Consider the following 18,275-nt stretch of genomic DNA (forward strand, 5'->3'; position numbering starts at 1 on the left):
GAAACACTATGAGGAGCCTGGGGACACCCCAGCTGGCCCCAGGCTGCATGTGGCATTTCAAAGTGGCAGCGCCGTGTGGTACTCGGGGTCTGCTGCTTTGAAGTACCCCCTTCACTCCCCCCCCCCCCTTTGCTGCCTCTGATAGAAGCAGCAAGGGGTGGAGGAGGAGCAACTAGCTGACTAGCCTGTAGACTCTCCGATAAGCATTTGCTAATGGGATAGTCGATTAGTCCTTCACATCTCTAGTTATACTACTGCAGGTCCCTCCCTCTAGTCCACCAGCATTTCCATGACTGAAGGCCATCAGTGCATCTGCCCCAAAGATTTCCTGGAAGCACAAGTTCAAAACCTGGTAGGTGCAGACGAGTCTTCCTGCTCTCCAAGACAGAGACATGTTTACTCTGCATTTTGCAATGCCTGGAAATTAAATGACCCCATCATAGTTTGCTAAAGGCATTTGTCAGCGGCCAAAATTTCCTTCTCTAGAGTTCTCCTCTATTGTTGTGTACCATGCTGTGTGCCAGCTGGCTGTTATCCACCTACCCCAGAGCTGCTGCACATACACAATTTTAAACTGTTGCGGGGTTTCTCTGGAAGAAAGACAATAGAAATAAAAGAAAAATCTCTCTCTTACACCTGATCACATCTCATGGATTTCTACAGTGCTCTCTTCTGCTTTAGGCCAAGACTGTTAGATCACAGCAAGCAATATATAAATGTGTTTGCTACAAAACACTGTCAATTCTAGAGGTTATATAAAGCTCAGGACTCATTTTGGCTTACAGTGAAGTCAATGGGAGTTCTGATATTCTTTTCAATGGGAACAGAATTAAACCCATGATTCAAGTTCGCAGTGCAGCTAGAAGTGCTGTGGAAGCAAACATTTAATTTCCATAGGAAGGGACTGCAGTGACCAATTTCCTCCACACAAGCATCTTCATATTCAGCCTTCTATGGCCAGGGTGATGAGCTCCATCAACAAGCCTGAGGACAGAAACCGTCTAGAACAGGAGTAAGAGGAATGGAGGAAAAAAGGAGCAACAGAAGGCTCTCTAAGGAACGCAAAAGGCCAATGGAGAGAAGAAGAAAAGTTTGTTGTGCGTAATCCACTACGCTGAGCACTATACACGGATGAAACGTTTTCTCTAATCGTTTGGTTTCTCTGTATTTAGTACTGCTAGTTACCTGCCATTTCTGCTAGAAATGGTCCTTGGAGAAGTTTGAAATCAGACAGCAATGGCCCTAGTAGAGAAAGAAAGAAAGAAATCAGATCAACAGCATGTAACTATAACCCATATCCATGGACACCCTAATTTTAAAGGCATTTTTGCCACATTCCACAAACACCACAAAATTTATTATTCTAGCTTGACTGCTAGCGTAGCCTTCTCAGTGCCAAGTACTTGCTTTTAACGGTACAGGGGTGGCAGTGAGAGAACTATGGATTACCTCTATTTGTATTAACAGGATCTTACCTTTCAAGGCTTCATTACAAACTCGCTCTCAACAACTTTAACAGCTTTACTGCTCGGCAGTGTGTAAGTGCGCTGCTAACACACTGTCAGAAGTTGTACAAGAAATTGCTGTCAGAACATATGAACATTCTAGCTAAAGGCAGACAAGAAGTTGAGACAAATGGGTCTGGTTTGGACTCAGGTCCAAGCAAAAAAAAAAAAAAAAGCACACAGAGGGAAAGAAATCCACCTCCCCAAAGTAGATAAGTAGTTATACTGATATGTTCCCACTGTAGATCAGGCATTAATCATTAACCCGTTGCTTGCTTGCTAGCTAGCTAGGAAAAACATCTCTTCCCCAGCACACACACAAAAAGGTCACAGATGCAAACATAGAAACGGACAACAGTTTATCTTCAAAGAATTCTTTTAGACAAAAGTTTGGCAGGGAACCAGACTGCAGTACAGATCTCCCACAGAATTCACACCTCCACCATTAATTAAAAAAAAAAAACCATGCAAAAATGTGCTGAGATTTTACAAATAAAGATTGTTTCATGGGGGGGAGGAGGGGAGGTGAGTACAGAATCATTCCTATTACTGCAACACTTGGAGGATTCAATCATGCACCCCTTATTCACTTCAGAGGAATTAGCTAGGTGAATAAAAAGCTGCAGGTTTGGCTCCTGACCCATAGAGAGGTTTATAGAGGAAGCGGATTCTATCTACTTGCAGTGGGGCTGACAGCCTTGCCCAGCCTCTGAGTACGGTGAGGGAAGGAGTGTGGGCTTGGGTCAAAGGAGCAAGGATGGGGCTGGCTTCCCCTGGGAGCACGCCATGCCTACCCCAGGCAGCCTCAGAAACAACGCACACCACCGCATTTAGTAAAACCCAAGTTGAAAACAAAAGTTAAAAAAACAAAACAAAACAAAAACAAACAAACAAACCTTTGTTTTGGCCACAGTTCTAAACTAGAATTTCAAGTACCAACAAACGTGATCGGCAAAATCAACGACAAAAGTCCGTCTCTACTTTAATATGACAAACACAAAGTTCCACCTCACACTGCAGTGTGATCTCCAGCCTCAGGCTCTGAACTTGAGTTCCGAGACCTGCCAATAAATTGTTGTGACTTGAGGCAACTCAATGTAATGGCTCTAATCCTCTGTTTCTTCCCCCATCCTCTATGTGTCTTGTCTAGTGCTTGGTCAACACACCCATATATCTATTTTGCTTATAGCAATATGATTTCTCTCTCAGAACGTAAGAATGGCTTTACTGGGTCAGACCAAAGATCAATTAACCTAGTACTCAATCTTCCAACAGTGGCCAGTGCCAGGTGCCCGAGAGGAAAAACAACAGAATAGGTAATCAATTGACCCATTTCCTGTCACTCAGTCTCAGCTTCTGGAAAAGACAGGCCAGGGACACCTTCCCTACCCACCCTGGCTAATGGCCGTTGATGGATCTGTCTTCCAGGAAGCTAGCTAGTTCTTTTTTTAACCGTTACAGTCTTGGCCTATGTAGCATCCTTTGGCAAAGAGTTCCACGGGTTCCTTTTGTTTTAAACCTGATGCCTATTAGTTTCATTTGGTGACCCTTAGTGTGTGTGTTATGAGAAGGAGTAAACAGCACTTCCTTATTTACTTTCTCTGCCTCAGCCGTGATTTTATAGACTTCAATCATTTCCCCCCCTTAGTTGTCTCTTTTCCAAGCTGAAAAGTCCCAGTCTGAATTTCTCCTCATATGGCAGCTGTTCCATACCACTAATCATTTCTGTTGCCCTTTTCTGAATCCTGAGTGAATGTTCCCAGAGAAATATCCACAATGACTCCAAGATCTCCTTCTTGAGCGGTTATGGCTAATTTATTTTATTTTATGTTTTAATATGTATAGTTGGGATCATGTTTTCCAATATGCATTACTTTGCATTTATCAACATGAAATTTCACCTGCCATTTTTTTGCCCACTCACCCAGTTTTGAGAGATTCTTTTGTAACTCTTCACAGTCTGCTTGGAACTTAACCATCTTAAGCCGTTTTGTATCATCTGTCAATTCTGCCACCTCACTGTTTACCCCTTTCCCTAGATTATTTATGAATGGGACTGGTCCCAGAACAGACCTCCGGGGGACACTTCCCCCCATTTACTTCTCTCCATTCTGAAAACTGCCCATTTATTCCTAATCTTTTGTTTACTATTTTTTTCAACCAGCATTGCCTCAAATGTGATCCATCCATGTGCAGAATAAATTTGGTCACATGCACCAAGGTGTGTGCAGATGTGTATCACCGGCAGAAACGACGAGTGGAAAAAAAAAATGTAAAAAATATTAACTGTGTAACCATTAGAATTTTTAACTGCTCCCAGGGCTGCCAGCTCCCAGCTGTGGTGCTGCTAGCCCTGTGGTCCCATGAAGCTGCCAGCAGCCCCTTGCAGAGTTTAACCATTAATGGTAACTGATAAACATCTGGTTATTGGTTAACCGGTTAAACTCTTCTGTTCCTAGTACAAACACAGGCTGCTGGCTGTGGGCTCTCTGCTAATCAGCTGGGCGGCATTTGATTCTCACCTGGGTAGCAGCTTAGAGAGAATGCTGCTTTTAACTATGGACTGTAGCTCCCTAAACTGGGACTCTGGTCCAGCTAATCCCTGACCAGGAGTATTCTATCTGCTACCAAAGATCCATAAACCTGGAAATCCCGAACATCCCTTCATCTCAGGCATTGGCAGGATTATCCAGTTATGCTGACTCTCTCCTCAGACCCTATGTACCCATCACTCCTAGCTACCTTTGGGACTCCACTGACTTCCTGAGGAAACTTCAGAGCAGCAGCAAAATTCCTGAAAACACCACCCTGACCACCATGGACGTGGAAACTCTTTACACCACACACCTCACAAGGATGGATTACTAGCTGTCAGGAACACTATCTTCGATGATGCCACAGCACACCTGCTGACTGAGGTACGTGACTTTGTCCACAGCCACAACCATCTCCAATTTGGGGACAATTTATACCTTCAAGTCAGCAGCACTGCTATGGGTACCCACATGGCCCCACAATATAACAACGTTTTTATGGCTGACCTCAAACGTTTCTTCAGGTCTCATTCCCTAGCACCTTTCCTCTACGTATGCTACGCTGACGACATCTTCAGCATATGGACCCATGTGAAGGAGAGCCTTGAAAAATTCCACAGGGATTTCAACAACTTCCATCCCACCGTCAACCTTAGCCTGGACAAGTCCACACAAGACAGCCACTTCCTTGACATCACTGTGCACTTCAGTGATGGCCACATTACCACCTCTCCCCCCATACCAGAAACTTACAGACTGTTATTCTTACCTACATGCCTCTAGCTTCAATCCAGGACACATCACACAATCAATTGTTTACAGTCAGGTCCTAAAATACAACCAGATCTGCTCCAATCTCACAGACAGAGACAAATACCTACAAGATCTTGATCAGGCATTCTTCAAACTTAAATACCCACATGGGGAAGTGAAGAAACAGATTGACAGAGCCAGACGAATACCCAGGAATCTGCTTCAAGACAGGCCCATCAAGGAAAACAGAACACCACTGATCAGCAGCTACAGCCCCAGCTTAAACCCCTCCAGCTCATCATGGGCAATCTACAACCTAGCCTGGAAAACAATCCCCTACTCTCACAGGCCTTGGGGGACACGCCAATCCTCGCTCACATACCACCCTCTAACCCAGGGCTACTCAACATGCAGCTCTGCAGGCAGCCTGTGGCCTGTTTGTATACAGCCCACGTTGCCGTTTGGATTTATGCAGGGCTCAACACATTGTCCACAGGTGGGATCCTTTGGACATGGCCTCCACTGGGAACACGCTCCACAACGGCGAGTCAATAGAATGGTCTTTTGTTGATATGTGTTTTAGCAGTTAAATTCCTGGACAGTCATTGCTCATTAAAAGTGCTGTCATGTGGGTGGAAATGGCACAACTATTGCATTTTCTTAATATCAGCAGAATTGACCTAAATGGGGCCTGCGTGTTGTTTAGTCTTGCCTTCACCTTTATATTCATGCCCATCAGTGTGAAAGAAGCTTTTTGCACATATTTGAATGTATATTCAACCACACTAAAGTTGCAGTGCTCAGCATGTGCTGTATCATTGCGGCCCTTGGGGCTTCCAAAGTTGAGCAGCCCCGCCCTAACCTGAAGCAAATTCTTTCCAGCAGCCACACATCTCACCTCGGACACATTCACCCAGGAACCTAAGCCACAACATCAGAGGCTCATACAACTGCACATCCCCTAATCTATGCCATCAAGAGCCAGCAATGCCCCTCTGCCATGGATATAGGCCAAACCGGACAGTTTCGATCACAAAGGATTAATGGACACAAGTCAGATGTTTGTGCGTGTTACCACTTCTAATCTGGAGGGGAACATTTGAACATGCTGGGGCTCTCATTACTGGGTTTCAAAGCAGCTGTTCTTCTACAAATGAATTTCACAAGCCAGCTACAGAGAGTGGAATTGACCTTCATATGTGAATTTGACATGCTGTCCCAGGGCCTGTACAAAGACTTGAGCTGGATGGCCCATTAGAACGCCAGCTTTCCTTCCATTCAACACCCAGTTGACATCAGAAGCTGAGCATGGGCCACTTCCAGCCCACTCAATTAACCTCATTAGTTCCCAGCACTACAACATACAGGCACTTCATAGAATCACAGGGCTGGAAGAGACCTCAGCAGGTCATTCAGTTCGACCTCCTGTCCAGCTTCCTCCCCTTCTTTTTCTGTTATAAATTGTGAGAGTCCCCCCTTTTTACTCTCCACTCTAGCTCATCTGAGGAAGTGGGGTTTGCCCACAAAAGCTCATGATCCTACATATTTTTTTTGTTTGTCTCTAAGGTGCCACAGGATTACTCACTGTTTATACAGGTACAGTTTAACATAGGCAGGACCTACGCAAATTGTACTTTTTCAGGGCACAGTGGGGCCCTGAGAAGTACCATAGAACAAACAAACAGCCACCACAATCCCTCCATACACTGTTTGAAGGGATTTGAAACTTAAAACATGATTCATAAACTGAGCCTCTTTTTTGTGCTTTGCCTTGTCCTTTTTGTTGTATAAACAGGAAATAAAGCATGAATGCAGTTAAAGTTCAAATTAAATTTGGTCCTACCACCCGCAGCTGCTTTTAACAAAGGACGTAACATTTTTTGGAAAGAACGAATCACATAATTCAACCAATTACATTAAAATGTCAATAGAAAAAAAAAAACTATTACTGAAGAAAGATCAGGGTCATTGTTTCAGGCTGGAACAATGTAGATAGCATGCTCCCCACACTAAATAAGTCCTTAAAGTGTAACGGGAGTGGGAAAAGGGTAGTGCTTAGAACATGCATCCAAGGAGAATTCCTGGATTATATCCCTAGCATTGCAGAGAGTCATGTCACAACATCCCAGAGTTTCAGTTTCCCAATATATTGTTTTTACTTAAGAAAAAGTGTCTAAGCAGCCAAGAGAAGACAATTTGTTTTACCTCTCTATCCTCATTAGCCTTTCCGGGGTATATCGGCACTACGGAGACCAAGTGCATACACAGTACACACTAATGGTTGGGATTTTACTGTGGTATAGACCCCCACCTCCCAAGGTCAACAGAAGAATGCCTCTGTTAACATGGCAGCAGCTACCCTGGGGCTTACACTGGCACAACTATGGCACTCAAAGGGTGTGTACGGCAGTGCTGTCACATACTCCTGATGAAGATAACTATCAACCTACATTTTCAGTGTAGTCCAAGCTCAGAGTTTTGCGGGATCTCACTTACGATTTTATATCACAAGCACAGGAGTGACTACAGGAGGCTGCCCTGTTCTGCAACTCTTCCTCACACAAGTACTCTCACTGAAGTCAGTGTCTGCACTCCAGAAAGGCTGTTTTCCAATGTAAAAACACCACCACAGCTCTAGGGATAGAAGCAATTAGTAGTTGCTCCCCCTACTTGCTGCCTCTATATGTACATTCATATAGAAACTTCTTAAAACAGATTAAAAATGCATCCTCCACCACTCTCTGCAGCCAAGACATTTCAATATAAAATCCATCTTGTGGGGAGGGAGAGTATTAAAGTAAGCCTGGCTGGAAAATGCACTTTCCTTTTCCACTATGCTCATAAGCAAACATGAATAACTCAAGACTTACAGTCCAATTCACATGACTCACAAAACCAAGATGGGGTTCAATGAAAGCTGCTACTGTCTCAATTTCAAAAATACAAAAATGCCCTTGTGTCCTGTTGAGGGCAACATTTTCTGTTTTAAAAACGTAAGAAACAGGACGCTGTTCTCTGCACAGGAAGCGTTAAAGGAATACACCTCCTTTAAAGTTGCAGGTCATAAATAAATGTATTTCTTTACCTCTTGTTACTAATATCTTAGGCTGTCAGAGGTGAAAACTTTAAATCAGATTTATTTCTCACTGTTTGCCCATTTCTTCAAGCTGAGAGAAATAATAATAATAAAAAAATCAGTGAAAGGACATTCCAGCTGTTAGGATGCTAACCTGAGATTTTTAGATTCATAATCATAGACAGTAAGTCCAGAAGGGACTGCTGATCATCTAATTTGACCTCCTGGATAATACGCCATATCATTTCCATTCATTAATTCCTGTTTTCACTAGAGCAGGCCTTTTAAAAAAATAGCGACTCTTGCGTTAAAATGTGTCTGCAATGGAGAATCTACCACACTTGTTCCATGGTTCATTACCCTCACTCTTCAAAATGTGTCTTATTTCCAATCTGAATTTGTCTAGCTTCAACTTCCAGCCACTGGCTCTTGTTCCAGATTTGGGGTCAGGTGTTGTAGGAGAATTATGATGCTGCAGTGAGATGGGGATTTGGCCCCAATTGGGGGCATGTTGGCCAGGCTTCATTTTTAAATAAAATATTATGTCAAACTCAAAAGGTTTTAGCATTTTCTTTATTTATGAGAGGGGTGAGGAACTGGTTTTGAGTCAAGGGTCACTGATCCACAGAAAAGTCAGTTGGGGCCACACGAGTGAGATGCAACACCCCCCCTCCCCCAAGCCTCACTAATGTAGTCCCAACTGTGCTGGGGTCAGGGACATGGTCCTGCTGGGCACTGGGGAGGGTGGCTGGATGCTGGGACAAGGAACAGGGTGCTGCTGGGTGCTAGGATGGGTAGCAGGGTGCTAGGATGGGTGGCAGGGTGCTAGGGTCAGGGACAGGGTGGTGCTCAGTGCTGCAGTGGGTGGCAAGGTGCTGGGGCCGGGGACAGGGTGGTACTGGATGCTGGGGACAGGTGCTGCTAGTGCTGGGGACAGGGGCTGCTGGGGGCTGGGGACAGGGGCTGCTGCAGCACCTCTGGGTTACGGGAAGTGTGCAACTGCACTTCCCCTCCCCAAACAGCTGGCGTGCACGCTGCCTGAGCAGCAGGGGCTCTTGCACTCCAGCAACTTACTTCCACGATGCCGTCCTGCCGGGGGGAGGGGGTGGTAGGAGGGGTGGGGAGGAAGGCACGGTGAATCCCAGGGTAGAGCGTACTGCCTGCACAGTTGGAGCTGCACAGACCCGGGTCTCCTGCGTGGGGAAGGGGGGAGGTCAGAAGGGCAAGGGGGGAGGTCAGAAGGGCGGTGGAACTAAGTTGCCGGGTGCCATAGCCCCAGCTGTTCAGGCAGCGCACGCCGACTCCTTTGGAGAGGGGAAGTGCTTCCCTCCCCGCTGTGGGTCATGTGGGGTCACTCCTGTTTGGCACCCCCCTAGTGTGCCGGCCGGGAGCAACTGTTCCCTCTGCCCCCGCCTCCCTATGCCTCTGCGTCTCCAGGGAGGAACAGGAAACAAGCATGCTGCTTCTTTAAGAAGCTGGCTAGCCGGCTCTCTCTCTTTCAGAGAGGGCGGGAGAGTGCTGGGTTCCACGGAGCACCAATTGGGAAACACTGCATTAGACAGTCTAGGGCAGCAACGGGCACCCTAGGACAGTGAGTGGGCCACATGAGCAGCCTACCATCTCAGTGGGCCACAAGATCGTAGTAAGCAAGACAATCTCACGAGATAGGGCAGTTCTGCTAACTGTGCTTGTGCACCTAGAATTTGAAGGGGTGTGGACTGATCCGTAGCAGCGCTCTGATTGGATGCAGAGGGAGCATATGGCTTTTACAGTCAATGCTGTGCGCAATCAACATGCACCTCACTTCATGTGCCCTTGCTTTGTGTGTGTGTCACTTTTAGGGATGTTGAGTAGCAATTCATTTGCTAGTCGAGTCGTCGATGGAATTTCCATCGACGACTCGACTAGTCAATAAGCACTTCCGTGTTCCGCCTTTAAAATGCAAATTTGAAAGCTGGAACACCACATGGTACCCAGGGCCAGGGGGAAGTCCCACAGACTCCGGGCACCATGTGGGCACTTCCACTTTGAAATGCGCAAGAGCCCCAGCAGGAGACTCTCATACATTCCAAAGCTGGCACGCTGCATGGAGCCTGGGGTCAGCTGCGGCTGATCCCAGGCTCCCTGGCATTTCAAAGTGACAGCACCGCACAGAGCCTGCAGTCAGCTGGGGAGTCTGATCCTGGGCTCCACAGGGCATTGCCGCTTTGAAACGCTGCATACAGCCTGGGGATACCCCAAGTGGCCCTGGCCTGCAAACGGTCTGGTGCCAGGCTTCAAGCGGTGATGCCACTTTAAAGTACCCCTCTTCTTCCCCCCCCCCATTGCTGCCAGCAAGGCAGGGAGGGGAGAGACTAGTTGACTATCCTGTTGACTATCTGATAAGCATTTGCTTACTGGATAGTCTACTAGTCCTCCACATCCCTAACTTTATGGAAGGCACTTCATGGAAGTCCAACACAATACCAGATCTGGAGGAATTTTTCCCATATCTCTTGTGGACTATTTACAGCTCTATATCCTACTGCAGTAGATGGGATACGGCTACAGAAATATGGAAGACAGACATTGGTTTCTGTAAGATTACTCCTGTGAATAAACTTTACTCATGAGTAAGAGATTTGCAGGAGTAGGCCCCAGAGCAGAGAAGGAGATGTGGTTTATATATGTTTCTGTGCCATCACACTGTGTTACAACTACTCAGACTGGCCTAGCAAATCGAATCTCTACAGCAAACACTCAAAATAAAATTTAAAACCACACAAAATTAAATAGTTTCCAATTATTTACATGTCAAATGCCTAGAGCAGAAAACACGCCATAAAAGTCTCATTAGTACAGCATGAAAGAAAGAGTTTCATTACATATTTAGCAAAAGGTATTGCAGTAAGAAAATAATGGGGAAGGGCAGGAAAAGCATTCCCCTATACCGAGGTTCACATGTGGAACTACTAGTGCCGAAGACATGCTGAAAAATCTTCCACTCTTGCAACCATCCCATGTGCAAAATCCCCCATGCGTTAGATGTAACTGCCCCTCGCATGCACGTACAACCAAGCTGTCCTCGCCCCTGCAATGCATACAAGACAGCACTCCCACACCTCTTACTTGCTGTACACTCCGGCTGTGTCTAGACTGGCATGATTTTCCAGAAATGCTTAACAGAAAAGTTTTCCGTTAAACGCATTTTCGGAACAGAGCGCCTAGATTGGCACGGATGCTTTTCTGCAAAAGCACTTTTTGCGGAAAAGCGTCCGTGGCCAATCTAGACACCCTTTTCCGCAAAAAAGCCCCGATCGCCATTTTCGCCATCGAGGCTTTTTTGCTGAAAACAAATCTGAGCTGTCTACACTGGCCCTTTTGCACAAAAGCTTTGCACAAAAGGGACTTTTGCCTGAACGGGAGCAGCATCGTATTTCCGCAAGAAGCACTGATTTCTTACATGAGATCGTCAGCGCTTTTGCGGAAATTCAAGCAGCCAGTGTAGACAGGGGGCAAGTTTTTCCAGAAAAGCAGCTGATTTTCTGGAAAAACTGGCCAGTCTAGACACACCCCGGCTGTGTCTACACTGGCATGAATTTCCGGAACTGCTTAAAACAGAATACTATTCCATTTTCAGTTTTTCCGGAAAAGGAGCGTCTACATTGGCAGGCTGCTTTTCCGGAAAAGCGTCTGCGGCCAATGTAGACGCGCTTTTCCGGAAAAGAGCCCCGATCACCATTTTCGCGATCGGGGCTTTTTTCCGGAAAAGACTACTGGGCTGTCCACACTGGCCCTTTTCCAGAACAGTGTCCCGGAATAAGGACTTATGCCCGAGCGGGAGCAGAACAGTTTTTCCGGAATAGCGGCTGATTTTGTACAGTGGCCCAGTGCAGACACAGCCCTGGTGCAGGAAGAGCTCAACTGCCCCCCCCCCCCGTGCAACAGGGTCACTTGCAGCCACAGGCCAGGCGGTCGCACCCCCCCCCCCCGGCTCCCCCCCCCTCAGTGGGGACACGCAGGCAGGCAGCAGCCCCAGGGCGCTGCTGGTTTTCTGGAGGGCGGGGGGAGGGGTCTCCCGGTGACCTCACTTGGGCTGGGGGGGGGGGCTTGGTTGCAACCCCCCCCCCCCATTAACTGCTCGACTGGACGGGGGGGCTCATTCCACCCCTCCCCCACTCGCCGGCCGGGGGACCCCGTTACTAACCAGGCCTAGGGGCTGCTCCCGGCCGCCAGGCTATTGCCCGCTGGGGGCAGCTCCCCCGCGCTCGGTCGCCCCTACCTCAGCGCATCAGCAGCCGGGCCCTCGGCTCCGCCAGACCTTAGCAACAGCCGCGAGGCGCACTGGGATTTGTAGTCCCACCACGGCGTATCCCCGCGGCCGGAGCGGCGAGGTCGACTACCTCTCCCAGCATGCCCCGCGGCGGCAAGGGGCGGGGCCGCCCCCGCTAGCATGTGAGCGAGGCGTGGGCCCAGGAGTGTGGGCTGAAGCCAGGCGCGAATTGGCCTACGGCAGCCGGCGGGGGACAATTTTAGGAGGGAGGCTGCGAAGGCGGAGCCAGGGCCTGCCTGGGCCTGGGGGTTGCTGGGTCATGGCTGGGGCAGGCACCTGCCCCCCCCCCCCCTGCTGGCTTTGCGCCCTGCAGCTCCTGGGCCATGAGACACCTCTCCTGACAAGGCACCTTCCTCGGCCTGCTGGGGCTGGCTAGGGTTGCCAGATACCATCACCAAAAATCCCGAACATGGCAGGGAAAGCGTTGGTTGAGCAACCCCCCCCCTCCCCAAAATGGAAACCGAACTTTTGAGAAAAACACAAAACCAAGAAAGGGTGCTGCACCTTTAAATTCCCACGCTCCCTGCTCTCCCCGCCCCCACCAGATGCGGCAGGGGAAAAATGACCCCACTGGCCTTCTGTCCAAGAAGAAAACAGAAAATACGGGACGTTTTACATGGCCAGTATTTTCTGGGTTTTTTTACCACACAGAAGACGCAATTACTGGACTGTCTGGGTGAAAACCAGACACCTGGCAACCCTAGGTGTGAACAGCCCACCCCCGCAATGCACCGGCTTAAGCCTGCAGACAGAGCCAGAGTGAGCGTGAACACTATTCCTCCAGCAGCCCCCTCTCGGGAAGGTGGATATACAAGAGTGACGGATGTTTTCCCCTCCCAGTGCTGCAGCGAGGGCCATCCCTCGGGCAGTGCTGGGCATGAGGCAACCCTCCACCTCTGCCCCAGGCAACCCCCATGGGCCACCTTGCTGAAGCCCCTTCACCTCAGCAACACAAGCCGGGTCGTTATGGGGGGCAGGGCCTGGTGTGGGACAGCAGCAGGAGTTGGTCTCTGCCCGCACGCACTGCGGCAGTGGGAGCCACAGCGGCCTGGCAGATTGCTCTGTTCTGCCCTGCAGTCCTCTCCAGGCCCACTGCACCCCACTTCTCTGTGGTGGTGGGTAGGGTTGCCAGATAGTTTAACCAAATATACTGAACCACCACCCCCAAAAAGACATGGGGGGGGGGAAAGGCCCCCGACAGCAGTTATTAAGCAAACAAAAAAAAAATTAAAAATTAAAAAATCAGCATGGCCCCTTTAAGAAGAGGCTTTTTTTTTTTTTTTTTTTTTTTGCTGGTGGCCATTTTGTTTTTCTTTCCAGCCATAAGACAAACGCCTTGTGGGGGGAGCCCGGTAGAGAGTGTCGTAGGGTTGCCAGGTGTTTGGTGTTTTCACCTCCTAGCAGGGAAAAAAAATCAGAAAATACCAGACACTTTAGGTGTCCGGTATTTTCTGAATTTTTGTACTGGACAGGAGGCGAAAATATCGGACTGTCCAGGTCAATACCGGACACCTGGCAACCCTAGTGGCGGGAAGCAGAGTGCCCTGGGGCCGGGGCACTCTGCTTCCTGCTGCCACAGAGAAGCCAAGTGCGGGCCGGGAGAGGACAGTGGGTCAGAGCAGATCGGAGCAGGCTCCCCCCGCCGCAGTGTGTGTGTTTGAGTGTGTCCCTTGCTGCACCAGGCCCTCCTTCTCCCAATCTCGTCCATAGGATGGTTGAGACGGCCGCAGCAGGGCCTCTCCAAAGTGCGGGGCCTGGGGTGACTGCCCCGAACCATCCTATGGATGGGACAACTTGCTGCAGCCATACTGCTCAAACAGATCTAGCAGGAAGGTAGCCATGTCATCTCTTTTCTTCATCACTGTTAGTTCAGGCCTGGTTAGGGGAGCAGGTGCCTGGAAAGTCAAGTTGAAAGTCAGGTCAGCTCTATTGACTGGGCACCCAAAGTCCAGTTACTGTAGGTATGGGAGGCGCTGAGTCATCAGCCACTCCAGCCCTTACTCAGCAGGGGCTGCCTTCTACCTGCATCAGGCACCTGCAAGTAGGATTACCAGATAGGTTTAGAAAAAATACTGGACACACTTGATGTGGGGGGGACTGGCCAGCAGGGGGGCGGGGGCACCGTGGCTGGCCGTGAGAGATGGGCGGGGCAGGAGGCGGGGTGGGCGGGGTCGGGGCAGCACAACTGGCCGGAGGAGATGGGGGGGTTAGGGGCAGCGCAGCTGGCCACGGGAGATCGGGAAGAGGAGAACCGGCCGGCAGGAAGCAGGGGTGACCAGGAGGGGTTTGGGGCAGTGCGGCTGGCCGGAGGAGATGCGGGGGGGGCGGTCGGGGGCAGCGTGGCTGGCCTGGTGAGATGGAGGAGTGAGAGGGGGCAGCGCAGCTGGCCACGGGAGATCGGGAGGAGGAGAACTGGCCAGCAAGAAGCAGGGGTGACCAGGAGGGGGTTGGGGCAGTGCGGCTGGTCGGAGGAGGTGCAGGGGGGGGGGCGGTCGGGGGCAGCGTGGCTGGCCTGGGGAGATGGGGGAGTGGGAGGGGACAGCGCAGCTGGCCAGGGGAGATCGGGAGGAGGAGGACCTTATTTCAGGTCTGAATGTGGCTGTCTTCAGCTCCAGCCATTGGATTGTATTGGGCCATTCTCTGAAAGACTGAAGAGCAAATTACTAAGTATTTATTCCTCAGGTTGGTACTTAGGACTGTAATTGAGTCACTCCTTAACTTTCCCTTTGTTAAGCTAAATGTGTTGAGTTCCTTTAGGGCAGTGGTCCTCAACTCGTTTCAGTCCACGGACCACCAGGCCAATCAAAAAATGTTCATGGACCACCTCCTTTTTGAGACATGATAAAAAAGAGCAGACAAAAAGGCGTAAAAACAGCCTAACGGCGGCGCATGCTCACGCCATGTGACTTTGGACAATGTTCCTGTGGACCACCGAAAAAGTCACCGTGGACCACCAGTTGAGAACCACAGCTTTAGGGCTTGTCTCCACTATGTGTCTGCTTAGACATGGTAAATAGATCTCCGATCGCTCTCCGGTCATCTGAAGAAGTGGGCTGTGCCCACAAAAGCTCATGATACCATCTACAGGTTTTGTTAGTCTTTAAAGTGCTACCAGACTATTTGTTGTTTTTTTATGTTTACCCTGTACAGACTAACTCGGCTATCCCTCTGATGCTCTCCTGTTGACACTGGTACTCCACCAAGACAAGAAGAGTAGCCAGTGTCGATGGGAGACCACACAAGACGTTGTGGTAAGTACATCGACTTCAGTTACGCTATTTGCCGAGCTGAAGTCAAAAAGATCAATGGCAGGGATTAGTGCAGACTGTCCTAAGTGTGCCACTGTACGGGAGTTTTCTAATCCTTTAATCTTTCTCCTGGCTCTTCCCTGAACCCTCACTGATTTATCAAAATTCTTCCTGGATTGTGGGTAGCAGAACTGGACAGTGACTGACTCTTCACAGCTTTCTTCCGGGCTATTGCCAATTCAACCAGGTGCTTACGTACACAGCAAACTATAGGTGCTTAGAGTTAGGCATTGAGTGCCTTGTGAGTGGGTCTCAATGACAGACCGAGGCAAAGCCTCTTGGCATCGGTGAAAAGACTCCTGGGATTCCAGTGGACTTTGGGCTTTCTGCTAAGAAACAGGAGTCAAATTCAGAATTCCCAACACGTTTTCCCCTGTAAAACAGACTTTATTTTTCTTCCCATAAATCTTGTGCAATATACATCTATATCTCTATCGAATCCGCCTCATTAAAAGGCCCCCCCGACACATTATGAAAAATCCAAACAAAGTCCCCCCTTCTTAAATTAACATTTCCCCTCCCCCACCCACCCCTCCCTGGGTTTCTTTATTTTGTTAGGTTTTGTTTTTTTGTTTTTCTTTAAAAAAATAGAAATTACAATCTTACAAGACAGGACATTCAATGAGAACAGAAGTATTTTCCTAAGTCTAAAAAGTAAAACATTTCCATGAAACCTGCCTGTACCTACAGGTGGGGGAAGTGTGTACGGTGTTAGATAGAAAAAATGCTTTCCATTTCTTTGTTTCATTCATATAGATAAAAATAACAAAACTGACTGCAATGTTATTGATTTTCTCTTTTGCACCAACATTCACAATATATATATATATATATAAAACCCATTTCTTCTTCGTATACACAGTGTGAGGGGTCTAGGGGTGGAAATATACACTCATCTAAACAATTGTATGAAACAAAAATATATATATATTAGATCACATGGGAAAGAGTGAGCCCTTGCTTTTGTTTGGTTCCTCAATTTCAACTATTTTTTTGGTTTAAATTAAAAAAAGAAAGCAGATGAATGAAACACATCTGACTATCTAAAACCTGGCCAGCATGGATCCAGAAAGACATGGGTGAAATTTTCCAAAGCACCTGACTTAGGCTTCTAAGAGGCACTGTCATAAGTGACATAGGAACCTAAGTTTCTTTGAAAGTTAGTGGCTCTTAAATGCCCAAGTTTCTTTTGAAAACAGCACTTATGTTCCTAGTGCCCGTTCTCAAGGGCTGTAGACATCTGATTCCCACCGAAAGCTGTAGTGTTGTGATCAAGAGCCTCAAAGGTATTTAGGTGCCTAAGTCATGCAGGCACTTTTGAAACTTTTACCTATTATCTTTACATCACTTGGTATGTGTGTGTGTGTGTGAGAGAGAGAGTGAATGAGTGTGCAAACACACGCCTGCATGTAGCCATCAGGACTGATTCTCACTTACACTGAACTTTATTTAATCCACTCTGGCAATATAAAAGGGCCTTAAAGCAGCAGTAATAGCACTTTTAAGTCCACTTCATATTGCCAAAATGGTGTAAAAAGGCCTTAATCTCATTTACACTAAGGCCACCATGTATATTGGCATATAAACTGAGACATGTATGTATACCCCATTGGTGCAGCGTGTATTACAGGCCTTGCCTCTGATCTCTTATCCACATAAGTGGGTAAGAGCCTATCACTGCTACCAGCCAGTGGAGTCACTCCCTTAGCTCAAGCAATAGAGGTCCATCCTCTTAGCCCTGCATGTCCGTTTCATTCCCATACCGGGGAAGGGGAGTGTCTATTTCCTGTTAGAACGCCAAGATGTTAATTTGTGAGGCAGGAGGGTGCTGCACACCTGTGCCAGTCTAGTAGGATTGTTACGGTGCCCCAGTGAGCGAACCTGGGACCTGCCCCTGCAGAGCACCCGCAAATGATGTACAAGTCAATGGGAGATGAGGATGCTCGGCAGGTCAGCATAGCAGGCCCCAATGATCAAAACTACCCTTGACAATCCTGGGAATAGCCTTGGGCCTCAGTAGATGTACAAAAAGGACGAAGGTGAGTAGAGAAATGGAGGGAAAGGTATACAAGGGTCAGAAAGCTTTGTGGGGCGGAGGACTGGTCCAAGCCAGGAGTTGGACCATGCAGCCAGAACGGCAGGACGTTGACTTTTGCAGTGCTAAATCAGAGGCTGACTTCTACATGGGGCTAGGTTATATGCAAGTATAAACGGTCCACATGTTGGTGGAAATTTGCAGCGGTGCTTAGAGGAGTTAGATGCCCAACTCCCATTCATTTCGACTCATTCCTAAAGACCCGCACTGACTTTGTAGATCTCAGCCAAGCAGGTTATTTTAAATAATCACATGTCCTGCTTTCATTCAGCGGTTGGAGGTGGAGGTGACCTAACTGGTTTATTTAAAAAACTCATTTCACCCCCAATTTAGAGCCTTTAAAAAAAAGCGCCACTTCCTTCAGCGCGGCTGGTTGGGTGACAATGTCTTAGGTTTCCAGTCTCTTCCTGAAATTTCCCTGTAGGCTGAATCCAAACTTTCTTCCGTTTGACATAGTATCATGGAATCCCAGGGCAGGCAGAGACCTCAGGAGGCATCGAGTCCAGCCCCCTGCCCAAAGCAGGACCAACCCAACTCAATCAGCCCAGCCAGGGCTGTGTCAAGCCTGGACTTAAAACCCTCTAAGGATGGAGATTCCATATGCTCTGTGTCGCAAGCAGGGAAATTGCCAGTCAATGGCAAGGGCTCAGTCTTTCCTGAATTAAGGTGCTCACTTGGCTTCTTCACTGATG

At 48.3% G+C, this 18,275-nt stretch overlaps 1 protein-coding gene across 5 annotated transcripts in view; it reads right to left on the reverse strand.

Moving 5' to 3' along the window:
* SCAMP4 (secretory carrier membrane protein 4) overlaps nucleotides 1-12,230 on the reverse strand; it is a 39,755-nt gene extending 27,525 nt beyond the window's left edge. Inside the window, exons 1-2 of one of the 5 annotated variants that reach the window (XM_075903226.1) lie at nucleotides 12,130-12,230; nucleotides 1,186-1,242 (exon numbers count right to left, since the gene is read on the reverse strand). In XM_075903226.1, coding sequence (XP_075759341.1) covers nucleotides 1,186-1,192 — 7 coding nt within the window. In that variant the 5' untranslated portion in view covers nucleotides 1,193-1,242; nucleotides 12,130-12,230. Of the gene's footprint in view, nucleotides 1-1,185; nucleotides 1,243-1,475; nucleotides 1,913-12,054 lie in introns of those variants that run through there. The other 4 variants (XM_075903227.1, XM_075903225.1, XM_075903228.1 and 1 more) reach the window with 4 other exon arrangements.
* Nucleotides 12,231-18,275: the final 6,045 nt, after the last annotated feature.

This window comes from Pelodiscus sinensis, chromosome 19, assembly GCF_049634645.1.
Source record: "Pelodiscus sinensis isolate JC-2024 chromosome 19, ASM4963464v1, whole genome shotgun sequence".
NCBI classification, from domain to species: Eukaryota; Metazoa; Chordata; order Testudines; family Trionychidae; genus Pelodiscus; species Pelodiscus sinensis.